General features: G+C 46.7%; 1 protein-coding gene across 3 annotated transcripts in view; it reads left to right on the forward strand.

Moving 5' to 3' along the window:
- LOC115076905 (protein-arginine deiminase type-1-like) overlaps window positions 1–16,114 on the forward strand; it is a 204,821-nt gene that overhangs the window by 107,266 nt on the left and 81,441 nt on the right. For 2 of the 3 annotated variants that reach the window (XM_029578906.1, XM_029578905.1), the window contains exons 5-6: window positions 3,309–3,426; window positions 14,747–14,872. In XM_029578906.1, the coding sequence (XP_029434766.1) occupies window positions 3,309–3,426; window positions 14,747–14,872 (244 nt within the window). The remainder of the gene's footprint in view (window positions 1–3,308; window positions 3,427–14,746; window positions 14,873–16,114) is intronic. The other variant, XM_029578908.1, reaches the window with a different exon arrangement.

Below are 16,114 nucleotides of genomic sequence, written 5' to 3' on the forward strand. Positions count from 1 at the left end.
TTACCAGCTACCAATTGTAATAGAAATTCGTAGCTTAGGTATTATGTTAGACTCACAACTCAGTTTTAAACATCAATGTTCTGCTGGCAAAAATGATGTTTTATAAATTAAAACTCTTTCAACCATTAAAATGTTATCTTCCTACTGAAATGTTCTGCACAGTGCTGCAGTCCCTGGTTTTAGGACGTTTAGACTATTGTAGTACACTCTGGATAAGTTTGCCACAAAAATTACTTAAAGTATTGCAGTTAATACAAAATGCTGCTGCCAGAGTATTGTTGGGAATGACTCTGCATGAACACATTATTCCAACTTTAAAATCACTTCACTGACTGCCTGTGAAGAGTAGAACCAAGTTTCGGTTGTAGGTAATCATCCACAAATTGCTGAATTCAGATGAGATGTGTTCATTGAAAAAAAAGCCTGAGTTGGTATAAGCCAGGAAGAAGTCTTGGTTCATCAGGGATGGGTTTATGACAAGGTCCAAACTCACAGTTCTACAGGTATGAACAGATCAGGTTCAGGGCTTTCTCATTTGTCGCACCAACCATGTGGAACTTGTTGCCAGAGCAATTGAGAAACAAGAAAGATAGTAAGGAGTTCAGGCATCAAATTAAGACAATACTGTTTAAAGAAGCCTTTGATAACTATTTTTAATCATGTATTTACTGTTTTTGTTTACGTATGTTGAATTTTATTCTGTTATTATATATTCTTATGTATGTAGTGTTGCAATCCGCATTGAACATATATTCTTGGATTTTGCAGAATCTAAGATTTTAAATAAATAAATAAATAGATGTGTGTGCAAGAGAGAGGGTATGGGGGGGGGGGTGGAGTTCACACCCAACCCTAGCCGTGTTTCCTTTCTCTCCTCCCTCACCCCACTACACAGTTCCATTCCCTTTTTAACTACAAATTAAGCCCTGCTAATATATCTGAAAAAGTCTGGTTCCCCTCTTATACTTTATTAGCTATATTTTCTTGAATTTGTGCCTTCGCTCCCAGTTTCTCAAGCTTTTCCAGATGTTCCTGCTGCCTGTTCTCCTCCTCCTGTGATCTCTTGAGGATTATAAACACTAACTTTTTTTCCCTTAAAACCACAGTGGCCTCTTTTTCTCCTTCCTTTACTTACTTTATTAAATAAAAAAGTTTATTGCCCTTAACAATATTTCATTGTAGTTTTGCCACTGCTCTTCTACTTCCCCTAGCTTATCCTATTCAGTTAATGGCTCCTTGAGGCACTCCCTCATCTTAACCAAGTTAGTTTTCCTGAAATCCAAGACCTTCACCTTCGAATGAACCATCACTGCCTGTGCTCTAATAGTGAACCACACCATCCAGTGATCACCGAATCTCAGGTGATCCCCCACTATGATATCAGAAACACTCTCCCCATTTGTGAGCACCAGGTCCAGTAATGCCCCCCTTATGTGTTGGTTTTGTTACCAGTTGCCAGATCAGTTTTTCCTGTAGAAAATCCAGGATCTCCCTGCTTTTAGATGACACTGGAGCCTGGGTATCCCAGTCAACATCTGGAAGATTGAAATCCCCTAGCAGTAGTACCTCCCTTTTCATAACAATTTTATGAGCATCCTCTTTTAAATCTCTATCCATTTCTTCTACCTATTAATATACTATACATGATCCATTACCTCTCTCCAGATTAACCTATAGTGCCTCCTTTATCCAGTGGTTCTGTTGCTTTAATATTTTTTATATGTATAGTGCCACTCCTCTTGAGGCTGTGACAGACAGATGACTGCAGTCTTCCTGCAGTCATCTGTCTGTTACAGCCTCAATTAACTGGTTTTCCCTGATCATGATCTTCTTGATTTTAATCATGTTTACTATAATAGTAATATAGAAGTGCTATAGAGCTGGTAAGTAGTAGTAGTAGAAACATATTTACTTTAAAAACAGCCACACTAGTGGGGTGATGCTGTGATAGCTCTCTCAGAGCTCAGAAAGATCCAGAAGGTCTTTCTGAGCATGCATGGACCTTCCTGTACAGCCAACTGCTGCGTGAGGCTCCTCAGTTTTTTCTTTATGCTCTTGTGAATAGACAATGTTTTCCCCATGTTGTCCTTTTTTCTAATTTCTCTATAAGCCAACAAATGACTGAAAACATGAGAGAGCAAATGCAGTCTGTCTGCAGCATAATAGTGATATTTTTAAATAATGCCCCCCCCTCCTCCAAAAAAAATAACTATTTAACAGTCTCTCAGCTCATGATGTCATGTGTTATGTACCAAGCGAGGATGCACTTTTTTACTTGGCTTTAGGAGCTAAATTGCCCTACTACAGCAGTAGGTAAAATACAGTTAGAGATTAAGGCAAGCAGCTTTGAAGCCTTAAGCATCAGAGAGCTCATTAGTGTGAAAGTTAAAATCCCCAAGAATAAGGGAAGGAGATGGTGGTCCAGGAAAGATGGAAAGCCAGGTCGGTGAGGAAGGAAGAGGGGACTTACCAGGGGTTCAAAAACTGACAGCTATTTGGAGGGAGAATGGCAGATAAAATGAGCATCAGAGGAAGAAAACAAGTGGGACTGAAGTGGAAGGAGGAGTTGAAAACTGCAGGGGGGTGAGAACAGAAGCCTTACACTGCCACTGTAATTTATTGAATGAAGTCTGTGGGAGAAATGATCATCTCCAACACAGAGAGCAGCAACTGAAGCAGAGTCCTTAGGTAAAAGCCACCACCTCAGTAGCTGAGAAGATAGAAGGAATGAGAAATAAGAGGTCATAAATATAGGTAAACCTCTCGGAAATCATTCCATAGAGAATGATCTCTCAAGGGGAAAGGTAGTTTATCAAATTAATAGACTAAGAAAATGTTGACACTCAAGAGAAGTGGACAAAGCAGAGGAAAGCGTGCTTAGGATGATAGAGAATGTAGAGGACAAGCAAGTCGACTCAATGTTCTGGAATGGTTTGCAGAGACCAGTAAGTTTGGGAAAGGTTAGCATCAGGAAAAAGGATAGTGGAGCCATAAAATGCACAAAGAAGAAGAAATGGTGCTGACCTGAGGTAGCCAGAATAAGACTGGCAGGCTTGAGTTGATGTGATCCTATAGTGTGTGCATTCTGGCTCACTGGTCAAAGGATCATAGGGTTGGCAGAAGCCAAAGCCCCAATGTGTCACAGCGTTCTCAGGCATCCACAACCAAGGGAGGTGAGAGACATTTGCAGAGGAGCTGGAACTTCCTAAGGTTCAAAGTATTTTAAGCAAAAAATAAGATAATCATTTGATACTTCTCATTCAAATGCTATCCATTTAAGAAAGTTTGATTGCTTTTTGTCTCTGTAGGCATCCTGGACATGGGGACCTGATGGGCAAGGAGCTGTTCTGCTGGTGAACTGTGACAAGGATAATATCCAATCCAAGAACATGGACAATACTGATACCAAGATGTGCAGAGATGAAGGTACGAGAGACACTACTCTATCAGGCAGATGGCAAAATAAATCACCTTAACCTGTTTAAATCCCAAGACTATTTTAGAGCAGCAGTGCTATCCAGAATGATCAAAATATCAATGCACCTATTTCTGGCTCAGTTTTCTCTTTCTCCCTCTTCTAGGTCTCATTTCTTTTATGTGCTATTTCCTTATATTTTTACACTTTTACAGCATAAAAAGTCTGCATCTTTTATTATGGCCATATGTTCATATTTTTTTAAAGTTTCCTGCCCCAAATTCAGTCTTCAACTGTCTATGCTGTATTAATGCTGGGCAGAAAGCTGTGTAACACCTGCATGGGGATCTGATGAAAAGTTGCTTTTCAGCTGTCTGTGCTGTATTCATAGTTTGTGTATCAATCTGACTCCTGAATGGGGCTCTGATGAAGATCAGTAGAGGAGCAAATGATTTACTTAGCTTCCGAATTGTCAGACCAGCTAATTATGAGGAGCTTTCAAAAGCTGTTGTAACCCCCTTGTGGTTTTGGGGCGACCTAATTGAAGGTCTACAGCAAAGTCCCAGGGCCACAATTTCTCTCCCAGATTGCTCACTTGTTCCAAATGCATCAGACTTCAGCCCTGAATACCAGGGCTCAGCAGCGGAGAGGAGATATTCACTTCTAGGGCCCTCAGTGCGGTAGTGGGGATCTGTGTCACAGTCATCTGCTCTTATACAGTTCACAGTCACTGATAAGTTTGTATTCACTAAAGTAGCAAGTACCCCCAAAACACAGCAAGGAGTCAGCTGTGGTGTTCAACTAAAGAATGTATTAAAGTTTAAAAAAACAAAATCCAAACTAGGATGGTAAAAATCATAAAAAGCATCAGGAAAATCATAATAACAAAAGCCACAGTCTCTTTATCCATGGTGCAAGATCAGGAAAAAAAAAACAGCTTGTTGAGTCTGTCCGGGAAAACTCCACGAGTCTAGGCAAAGTTGAAACTCGAGTCTCTGATCCAGAAGACTCGCTCACCTCCATGTACACCAAAATTGACAAGATTGAAAGATCACGAACCTAGTCAGCCCTCAAACTGGATGATCTTGAAAATCATTTGCACTGTAATAAAATTGGAGGGCTCTGCCCGGTATCTTTTGTTGGCTCCCTGACTTTCTCAGCCTGGCAGGGAAAAACGGCATCATCAAGGTTGACTGTGCGCATAGAATTATGGACCCCATTTCGACATGTGGCAGCCGGCCATGCACTCTGATTGTAAGACTGCACTACTTCTAAGACAAACAGCTAATCCTTAAATCAGTGCACTCAGCGGATGATCTTACATACCAAGGCCATAAGATAATGCTGTTTCAGGACTTTTACTCAGAGCTGCAACTCCAAGATCAGGCTTTTAACACAGTAAAGCACGAGTTTCGGAATGTTGGCGTGTGCTATGCCTTGATCTATCTGGCAAAACTACGGGTGACCATATATAATAAAACTTCAATCTGCACCATGGTTAAGGAAGTGGAACAGCTGCTAGCAGACATCAGTCTGGATACTGTACGGTCTAGCTCTGCTTAAACAGTCTCCATGTTTCAGCTTGCTGCAGTGCCATCCTTTGCTCAGCGGAAGCGGTGTGTGTACTCTAGTGACGCTACTTTAATAGAAGCTTCGGGTTTCAGTAACATGAAGTTGCGTCCATCTATTGCAGCGTCTCAATACATGGAACCAACATGGCTATATATTCTTCTTTCATTTTCTGTCTGCAGGGGTAGATTAATTTGGGTTTTTTTGCTGCGTATTTGCCTGGTTTTTAATCACAGTGCATGACTATTCCCCGTACGTACCAGGATCAGTCCATACTGCTGGGTTATGCCTCCCTTCCAGCAGATGGAGTTAGAGAAAAGCTGAAAAGCACCCCTAGATAACCCGGTGTGCCACCTGCGATCCCTCAGTATTCTCTGGCTCCAGCAGATGAGAGGATGGCATAACCTGCAGTCCTGATCCTTATAGATACTTCTGATTAATTAATAGTTTTTAGGCACCATAAGTGTCTATCCCTTACACCTCTGGCTAGATCAACTTACTCTAAGTTTTAAAAAAAAAGGTTAAAGACAGACAATGTTCTGAACTCTCTCTCAAGGCAGGCAAGGCTAGGCAGTGTCCTACAGCCTCTGTACCCGGAGATTTGTCCCTTACCCGGTGACTAGGGAGATTTACCGGTGGGCCGGTCCCTCTCCTCCCTCTTATACAGGCCCAGAGACATTGTAATTCCTCTGGTGGGTGCTGTGGTTGCAGGGAAGCTAATCCCCCTGCTTGGTGGCTGACAAACAAACAAAAAAAAAGAAAAACCTAATAAGAGGTTTTTATAGCTTACAAGGCAGTTTTAACTTACTTTAGTCGGCCCTAGCCTGCCACCTTTATCCTGGGCCTCCGGAAGGGGGTGGATTTCTTCACCCTCCTGCACTTACTTTTTCGTGCGTTTTTTCCATGCCGCGCTGGTCCCGTTGTGAGGCCTGTGGGGAGCCAGCGCCACGGATCTCCCGCGAGGGCCTCTGCTCCCGATGTATTCCCAGGGGCGAGGGACCCTCGCAGCGGCCGCTTTTACGGCCAAAGTCAGCTCTGCCGTGCTCCTGCGGCTTGGGGAGCAGTCAGTCCGCTCGGAGGCAGAGGCCTGCCCCGCCCCTGCCATCTTGCCTGCCTCAGATCCTGATCTTCAGGGCTCAGAGGGAGGAGATCTCCCTCCGCTTTCCCTGCCTTCTCTGAGTCCTCAGAGACCACGTTTTGCACAGCCTGACTTGGCTCCTCCTCCAGCATTGCCTTCGGACCCGACTCCTCCCGCAGGGGGGCCCTTAAAGCGGCAGCACCCATTTTCTTCCCAGTTTGTATTGCTTCTCCACAAGGCATATATGGTAGCTGAGGCTGACTGGGAAGTACAGCCTCCTCCTGCAAAAAATTTCAGGCCAGCGGGGAAACAGGGAAGTGTTGGATTGCAGCTTCCTCATCCAGTTCCTAACGAGGGGCTACCAGCTCCCACCACGCCTCTGGATCCCACGATCCCAGACCCCTCCACAGTGGATTTGAGCGATGACGTGGATAGCACCATTCCGGTGGAGGGTGATGATCCACAGGTTCTCCGCTTGTTCCGCAAGGAGGAACTGGACCCACTAATTCCACATGTACTGCAAGAACTAGATATTCCGGCTCCTGAGCTGGTGACTGATTCTTCCTCTGGGGATCCAGTTTTATCTGGCTTGCGATCTCCTCCTCTAACCTTTCCTTTTCATCCAAAACGTTTTCATATTATGTCCCGGGAATGGGATGCTCCGGAAGCCTCTTTGCGGGTTAGCAAGGCTATGGAAAAACCTTACCTGCTACCAGGTGAGTCCTTGGATCTCCTCAAGATTCCTAAGGTGGACTCAGCCATCATGGCCATAGCTAAGTGCACAACGATTCCGGTAATGGGCGGGGCAGCTCTTAAGGATCTTCAGGATAGGAAACTGGAGGTTTTGCTCAAGCGAATATTTGAGGTTTCAGTGCTTGGAGTGAGGGTGGCCATCTGTAGCAGCCTTATGCAGAGAGCTACCCTTCACTGGGTTCAGCAATTGCTCACCACTCAGGAGCTTCCTCCAGGGGAGGCTGAACAAGTGAACCGCATGGAATTGGCGGTTGCCTGTATGGCTGATGCTTTGGATGATCTTCTTCGTACCTCGGCTCGGACTATGTCTTCAGCAGTTTCTGCAAGAAGGCTCCTGTGGCTCCGTAACTGGTCGGCTGATGTTTCTTCTAAGTCTCAGCTGGGATCCTTTCCTTTCAAAGGGAAACTGTTGTTTGGGGACGAGCCCGTACCACTGCTAGAACCAGCCAGGACCAGCCTCGATTGGTGGTTGATTCTGGATCACTTGCTTCAGGGCGTGGACTTGGAAAATCCTCAGTGGATAGTCGTGACAACAGATGCCAGCCTCTCCGGATGGGGAGCAGCTTGTCAGTCACGATCGGCACAAAGTCAGTGGTCAGCTCAGGAGGCCAAGTGGTCCATAAATCTATTGGAAACCATGGCAGTCCGCCTAGTGCTATGCCATTTTCTTCCGCTGGTCAGGCACAGGGTGGTACGGATCCTATCCGACAATGTGACCATCGTGGCTTACATAAACCGTCAAGGAGGTACAAAGAGTCAACCGGTCGCTGCCGAGGCAGACAAATTGATGGTATGGGCAGAGCACAATCTGGTCCGTCTGGCGGCGTCTCATATAGTCGGGGTGGACAACGCCCAAGCGGATTAGATCCTGGCGAATGGGAACTGTCCGAGGATGCAATGGGCCTTGTGACGCGCCGGTGGAGTGTCCCCCGGCTGTATTTGATGGCGACTCAGTTGAATGCGAAGGCGGCTCGATTCTTCAGTTGCAGAAGGGAACATGGGTCGGAAGGGGTGGATGCCCTGGTCCTTCCATGGCCTCCCGACATTCTTCTCTATGTGTTTCCCCCTTGACCGCTGGTGGGAAAATTTCTACAGCGAATAGAATCCCACCAGGGACCAGTTGTTCTAGTGGTTCCGGAGTGGCCGTGACGACCGTGGTTCTCAGACCTGATCAAGTTGGCGGTGTATGGTCCCTTGCGCCAAGATCATCTGCCGAATCTACTCCAGCAGGGTCTAGTATTTTTCGATCAGGCAGATCACTTCTGTCTAGCGGCTTGGCTTATGAGAGGAGACAGTTAAGGAAGAAGGGCTACCCGGAGGCAGTTATTACCACTCTTCTATGCGCTCGAAAAACTTCTACTTCTATCACCTACATTCGGGTGTGGAAGGTTTTTGATTCTTGGTGCCATGGGTTGAATGTGTCCCCGCGGCAGGCCACTATTGCTCACATTCTTGCCTTCTTGCAGGACAGCTTAAAGAAAGGTTTGGCGTATAGCTCGATCCAGGTTCAGGTAGCAGCCTTGGGCTGTTTTCGAGGTAAGGTTGATGGTACTTCCATTGCTGGTCATCCGGATGTGGCACGGTTCTTGAAGGGTGCCAAACACTTACAGCCACGGGTGTGCACGATCTGCCCATCCTGGAGTTTAAATTTGGTTCTCCGTGGCCTTTGCGGTTCTCCTTTTGAGCCTCTGAAATGGGCTACGCCGAAGGATTTAACGCTTAAGACGGTGTTTCTTGTGGCTATCTGTTCGGCTAGACGGGTTTCGGAGCTTCAAGCATTGTCCTGTAGAGAGCCTTTCTTGCGCATTTCTGACTCTGGAGTTTCACTTCGGACAGTACCTTCCTTTCTGCCAAAAGTAGTATCAGCCTTTCATGTCAACCAGTCAGTTGAGTTACTGGCATTTTCAGAGGAGGATAGGAATTCTCCTCAGGCTCTGTATCTGAGGAGATTGGATGTCCGCAGGATTCTCTTGCGGTACTTGGAGGTAACTAATCTTTTTCGATTGTCTGATCATCTTTTAGTCTTATGGAGCGGTCCTAAGAAAGGGAGTAAGGCTTCTAAGACTACTATTGCCCGCTGGTTGAAAGATGCTATTGCTTCGACTTACATATGTCATGGGCAGCCTGTAACAGATGGTCTTAAGGTGCATTCTATCAGGTCACAAGCAGCGTCCTGGGCAGAAAGCCAATGTGTGTCGCCCCAAGAGATTTGCAGGACGGCCACTTGGAAATCTTTGCATACGTTTGCTAAGCATTACCGTTTGGATGTCCGGGATCTGAAGGTGGATTCTTTTGGCAGCAGTGTGCTTTGAGCGGGACTCTCCGGGTCCCACCCCTTTTAGGGCAGCTTGGGTACATCCCAGCAGTCTGGACTGATCCTGGTATGTACAGGGAAAGAAAAATTGGTTCTTACCTGCTAATTTTCGTTCCTGTAGTACCAAGGATCAGTCCAGACGCCCGCCCATATGCAGGAGAGTCCGCTCAGCTAATTGTATTTTCTCTTTGCAGATTTTTCGAAGATTGCACACCTACATGACATAGTTTTTTGTCGCAAGTTGTAGTTTTTAAGAGGTTATTAGTTGGCTTGATCGTCATTGGTTGTTAAATTTAGTTCATTCTGCTTTGATATTGATTATACTGAGGGATCGCAGGTGGCACACCGGGTTATCTAGGGGGTGCTTTTCAGCTTTTCTCTGACTCCATCTGCTGGAAGGGAGGCATAACCCAGCAATCTGGACTGATCCTTGGTACTACAGGAACGAAAATTATCAGGTAAGAACCAATTTTCCTTTACACATCACACAGACTCCAGGCTGGTCTGTTTACTAAGGGTTACCTGGAATAACCTTTAACCTGTGACAGTGTATGCTTATTTTTCTATTTTTTGACTTGGGGTTGTTTGTAACGTCTCCGAGCTTCTGCATTATTTCAAAAAGTAGAGTCAACGCCCTTGGGTCCAGTTCATCCTGTTGGCTCTCCAGTTTACTGCAATTAGCTATCCATTGCACTACTCCTGCTATACAGCTTCATTATCAATTCAGGGTCGATGGAAATAGCCTTTCGGAATATTTCTTTGCTTTGTGGCTCTCTCAAACCATCCTCGCTTGCACCTGGGAGAGCCAAGTACTCCTGCGAGTGCACACTTTGCCTTCTGGACAGGTTCTTGTGTCTAATTTTATTTTCTCTTCAGTTTTTACTATGAATTCTTTGTGGAACCAGTGACAGAAGAATATTTGATGTATTTTTACTGGGCTGTAATAAATGATTGTTGAATTGAGTATGGAGTTTGGGAGGAGGGAGTATTGGGTTCTTACTGGAGAGTTTTAGGTCAAAGTTTGAGACCAGTCCCCTGGTCCCGGTTTAGGTCCCACCAGAGGGTACTTAGGTCTGGATTTATAAGGTGCATATTTTGTTGTTTGATCGGTGTTTGGGAGATACAATTCTGAAAGGTCCTCCATTTGTTCTTTCAATTTCTTGTTATAAGTAGTTGTACAAGCTGTTGCTGTGCGGCAATTCTGGTAATTCTGGTAATGGAGGAGGTTTAGGTTCTGTTAACCTTTGGGGTAGGTTGGGGGTGGCATTAGGGAGGGGGATTGGCGGAAAATGGCATTAGGGAGGGGGATTGGGGGAAAATGGTATACATTGATTAATTACACATTGGCAACCAGGGCGAATGCGAAGACGGACAGATTTTTCAGCCGTCAATGAGAGCAGGGCTCGGTGGGTCTCGACGCGCTGGTGAGTTCCTGGCCCACGGGAATTCTTCTGTATGCCTTTCCTCTGTGGCCCCTCATCAGTCGACTTCTTCGTCGCATCGAACTCCATCCCGGCAGGGTGGTTCTGGTGGCGCCGGAGTGGCTGCGTCGCCTGTGGTTTGCGGATCTGATTCACCTGGCCCTAGAGGGTCTGTTGCAACTCACTCATCTACCGCATCTTCTCCATCAGGGGCCCATATTTTCGGATCGGGAGGATCACTTCTCTCTCGCGGCCTGGCTTTTGAGAGGCAACGTTTACGCTTGAAGGGTTATTCCGAGCAGGTTATTTCCACGCTCCTAAGGGCTCGCCGTCCAGCCACGCCTATGGCTTATGTTCGCATTTGGAAACTGTTTGAGGCATGGTGTCTCCAACGCTCCTGCAATCTGTTGACGGTGGACGTCATCCGGGTGCTTGAATTTTTGCAGCAAGGTCTCGCTAGGGGGTTAGTGTTTAATTCCCTTCGGGTTCAGGTGGCAGCAGCGCCTTGCGGGGTCAGTTGAATAGTGTGTCTCTAGCTGTGTTGTGTTCTGCGCCTGTGGACATCCACGGGCGCGGCCCCTTACCTTACCCACGGCGGCGACCCGCCACGGCAGCTCCTAGTTATGCCCCTGGGCCGGTGCCCGTCGCCCCGGCACAGGTCCCCGGCCTGGTCACCGGGTGGGGAACCGTCCCCGCTCCTCCTTCACGGCGTTCTGCAGGCTTTCCTCCGCGGAGGAAATCCAAGATGGCCGCCACCATCTTTAGGTGCAAGGCCGCACCTCCTCCAAAGATTTAAAGGGGCCAGGCCCCTTAACTACTCACAGCTGTCTCTGATGGGCCAGAGTAGAGGAAGTATAAAGGGAAGCTTCCTCTGCCCATTCTTCGACTTGGCAACGTCCCACGTAGTCAGGTCTGCTTGCTTCGGTGAGTTCTTGTACGTCGGATCCTTGTTCCTATCTTGTCTTGGTGTTCCTGATTCCTGACTTCAGATTGGCTAGCGGTGATTCCTGGTGTTTGACTTCGGACTGGCAAGCGGTGATTCCTGGTGTGTGACTTCAGACTGGCAGGTGGCGATCCCTTGGTTTACGACCTCGGACTGGTAAGCGGTGACCCTCTGGCACGTGACCGCGGACTTCTTCTGGACCATCGTCTCTAAGGGCCCACCTAAGTCCCAGCGGCCCGGTCCCTACGGGCTCCTCCTGGGGGGACCGCGGGCTTCCAGGGGTGAAGTTTCAGTTAGCCCTTGCACTGAACTCTCGACTCCTTGACCTCTCAAAGGTCCACCTAAGTCCCAGCAGTCTGGGTTCCTACGGGCTCCTCCTGGGGGGACCACGGACTTCCAGTGGCGAAGACTCCGTCCTTCTCCTTGACGTCACGACTCTCCGTCTGCTTCCTCAAGTCGTCTCAGTCTCCAGTGCTGAGGGTCAGCTGGTCGCATCTTCGGTTCTGCCTCGCCACCCGACGGGAGAACCTACGGATCTTCCTCCTAAGGTACACCATTGGCCCAAGGGTCCACAAGCCTGAGCATAACAAGCTGTCCATCCGGATATTGCTCGCCTTCTCAAAGGGGTTAAACATCTGCGTCCGCCTGCCCGGCCTTTATGTCCCGATTGGAGTTTGAATCTAGTTCTCCGGGCGCTGTGCGAAGCCCCCTTTGAGCCTCTGCGCAGGGTTTCGTTGAAGGATCTGACTTTAAAAACAGTGTTTTTGGTGGCTATTTGCTCGGCCTGCCGGATTTCGGAATTGCAGGCATTGTCGTGCCATGATCCCTTTCTTCGGATTTATGACGATAGAATTTCCCTGCGCACGGTTCCCTCATTTCTTCCCAAAGTGGTTTCGGCCTTCCATGTCAATCAGGTGGTGGATCTTCCCGGTTTTCTGCACTGGGCTCGGGATTCCTCTTAGGGCAAGGACCTTCATCTATTGGATGTCTGGCATATTTTGCTGCGCTACCTGGAGGTTACTAATAATTTCCGACATTCGGATCACTTGTTTCTCATGTTTGGGGGACACAAACAGGGTGACAAGGCATCTAAGGCGACCATCTATCGTTGGATTAAGGAAGCCATCGGCTCCGCCTACATTTCCCAAGGGCGTCAAGTGCCGTTGGGTCTCAGAGCACACTCAACCAGGGCACAAGCGACCTCTTGGGCGGAGTGTCAACTCCTGTCGCTTCAGGAGATTTGTAGGGCGGCAGTGTGGTCTTTTTTACACACTTTCACTAAACATTATCGCTTGGACGTTAAAGCTGATGATGAATCGTCCTTTGGTGAGAGTGTATTGCGTGCGGGTCTTTCGGGTTCCCGCCCAGTGTGGGATGTACCCAGTGGCTTGGGTACATCCCACTTTTCTGGACTGCTCTGGATATGTTCAGGAAATGAAAATTGGTTCTTACCTGCTAATTTTCATTCCTGTAATACCACAGATCAATCCAGAGGCCCACCCCTTTCTTCAGATACCGAAAGACTGCATTGCCTTACGATTTGCTGTTTCTTTAATTACGGAGCTCCTTGTTGACAGAGTTACTAGATGGAGCAGTTTCTGAGTCTGTTTGTTGAGGCCGCAGGTTGTCGTTTTTTTGTTTGGGTTTCAACCTCGGCCGCTAGTTAGTTCTGTTAGTGTAGGCTTGGGTACAGGCCAATACTGAGGGACTGCACTCTCGTTATGTAACAGTGCCCAAAGTTCTAATTGTTCTCTGACTCCACCTGCTGGTAGAGATACACAACCCACTTTTCTGGACTGATCTGTGGTATTACAGGAACGAAAATTAGCAGGTAAGAACCAATTTTCATATGGGTGGGTGACATATACTATTCCTCCTTTAACTCTAGGAGCAGAGGAGTTTGTATTTTGATGGATAAATCCCTTCTTTTAACAATGCAGCGATCTCAGATACAGAGAGGCGCTACGTCATCTTAGACTGCTCTTTGTACTCTGAACACTTTATCTTGGTAAGTGTCTGTGCCCCCAATCACAATCAAGCTGTCATCTATAAATCGTTGACAGATGTCCTTATTACCTTTGGCTTTGAAAAGTTGTGTATAGTGGGCAATTGGAATGTATGCATAGACCCTATGCTTGATAGGTCCACGGTGCACAGGTCTGCCTCCCAATCTAACCTTGTATCTTACTCATGCTCGAGCCAAGTCTACATGTATGATTCACCCTACCATCGCACTTATAGCAGGATTGATTACTTCCTTTGTACTCTAACTTTGTGGTCTCCATTGTAGATAGTAAAATTCTTTTGCGTACTATCTCAGATCATAGCTCAGTGGAGATTGTGTGCCCTGTGTCCTCTAAACCGCCCACCCTTACATGGTGACTGAATACCTCACTGCTTGGTAACCCCAATGTTTGCACAATGGTGCAGTATTTGATAACTGAATTTACTACTTACAACCCAATAATGTTTTATGCAAATAAACTTGTGCCATTAAAAGCAGAAAACATGTTGTGTGTACAAATCATGTTTTATCCAAGTTAAACATTCTTTTTGAGCACAGTTTTGGGTTATCGTACTTTTTGAACTTCCATTGCATTAGCATCCCATTAGCTTACTGTATTGGGTGTCAACACAATTTTTACCACATGAGTAAATAAAATGTGAGCTAACATTTAGCTCTCACATTTATTACTTATAATTTACTACATTGGTTTCCTAGACAAGACAATTATCAGACAGCTGATTAACAGATAAAATACTTTTTACCGGTATAAATCTCTTTGAAAATTGTCCTTAAAAGGAGTAATTTTTTTCATTGTCCAATTTTCAAATACCAATTTTCAAAGCGGATTTATGCACTTAAGTTCACTTTGAAAATTATGCCAGCAAAAGTAAGTGCACACAATTACACCTGCTATTTGGTGTGCGTGGTTTTGCATAAAGAATTCATGTGCATGCTTTTTAAATTAAAAAGCATGCCTTTAAGTCCCACCCATGCCCAGACTCCGTGCCCTGGAATGCCTCTCCTCTATACACAGAAACTTATGTGCATGTAGTATGTATACATGTCATTTTACGCACTTATCAGCTGTGTAATTTTCTAAAAGGCCATTTCTGCAGGTGAAGCACTACTTCACCCGCAGAAGTCCCTTTGAAAATCATGCTCAGAGTGTATAATCAAGGTTTTGAGGCACCAGAATGAAAGAAAAAGAACACCATGTGACAGCTTTAGGCCTCTTCTCCTTCTTAGACTTGAAGGACATGTCCCAGATGATCCTCACAGTCCGTGGCCCTGATGCAATCTTTTTTGACCACGAGCTGCTTCTCCATATTGCCCTCTCTGACCTTGATAAGGTTGGAGTATTCCGTAAGCATGGTGAGTATCTGACTAATTTCATGCATATTGGCCTGTCTTGTAAGATACCATTTATTGTTTTTTCTGTGTAACATGTTGACAGAAATCCATGTAAAAAGGATCAGTCCTGGTTTTACTCCCAGTGCATGCATAGTTACATACAAATGACGACAGCATGAGAGAAAAGCCAGGATGTAATGGGAGAAAAGCTAGAACTGGCTCATTCTGTTCTTTATACTGGAGTTATGTGGTAGCCTGGAAGGGGGAGAGCCAAGATAGGGTGGGGTTGTTAAAACTTTCACTAGTATTGGGATTTGGAGACCAGGAGCATGGCTTAGTTGGGTGGGGTGTTCTGATCATATGGATGTGCTGGAGGGGGCATGGAGATGGGTCCTAGGGGCTTGACCATACCCCCACAGGCCACCAGGGACTTTTGGCAGGGGTAGTGGAATGGGGCCATATATATGGGCTTGCACTCCTTTAACATTGCTGGCTAAAAAGTTAACTACACCTTAAACTGCAGCTACTATCCAGGAATAAATTAGAATTTAACAAATAAAAACCAAAATACACACACACACACACACACACACAGGTCAGGTCAGTGCTCGGCCTCCCCACCCGGGGGACCCCAACGCCAGCCGCGCGCGCCGAGGCCCAATCCGGCGAACTAAAAAGGAAAAAAAAAGCTTAAGCCCGCCCTAAAAAGAAAAAAACCAGCCAACCAGCTAAAGCCCGGCAGGGCTTTAAATTCTGACTGCAGGTGCCATTTCCTCCTTCTCCGCGGCGACCGAAGACCTGCGCGACCGGCGCCGGAGCCCCACCGGGGGAAGGTCAGGTCAGTGCTCGGCCTCCCCACCCGGGGGACCCCAACGCCAGCCGCGCGCGCCGAGGCACAATCCGGCGAACACAACGAAAATATTAAAAAAAAAAAAAAAAAAAAGTTAACACAAACAAATCAGGGATACACCCTAAGACCCGCCCAAAATTAGGAAGCCGGCCAACCAGATAACGCCCTACAGAGCTTTAAATCCCACCCAGCTAGGCGTCGCGCGCCGAAGGAGCACGACAAAGGGGCCTGCCCCTTTGTGTGCCCCTTCGTGTAGCCCCGGAGGGCTACATTCCAACTCCAGCTCCAACTTGCCTCTGCTCACAAAGACTGCCTTCTCACTCCGGTCCATCACCACCACAAGCACAGCACCATTACAACACAAGCGCCACACGCTAAAATGTTCCCCACCTTCCCAATACCTATTTTACAAC

This window comes from Rhinatrema bivittatum, chromosome 15, assembly GCF_901001135.1.
Source record: "Rhinatrema bivittatum chromosome 15, aRhiBiv1.1, whole genome shotgun sequence".
In the NCBI taxonomy this organism is placed as follows: domain Eukaryota; kingdom Metazoa; phylum Chordata; class Amphibia; order Gymnophiona; family Rhinatrematidae; genus Rhinatrema; species Rhinatrema bivittatum.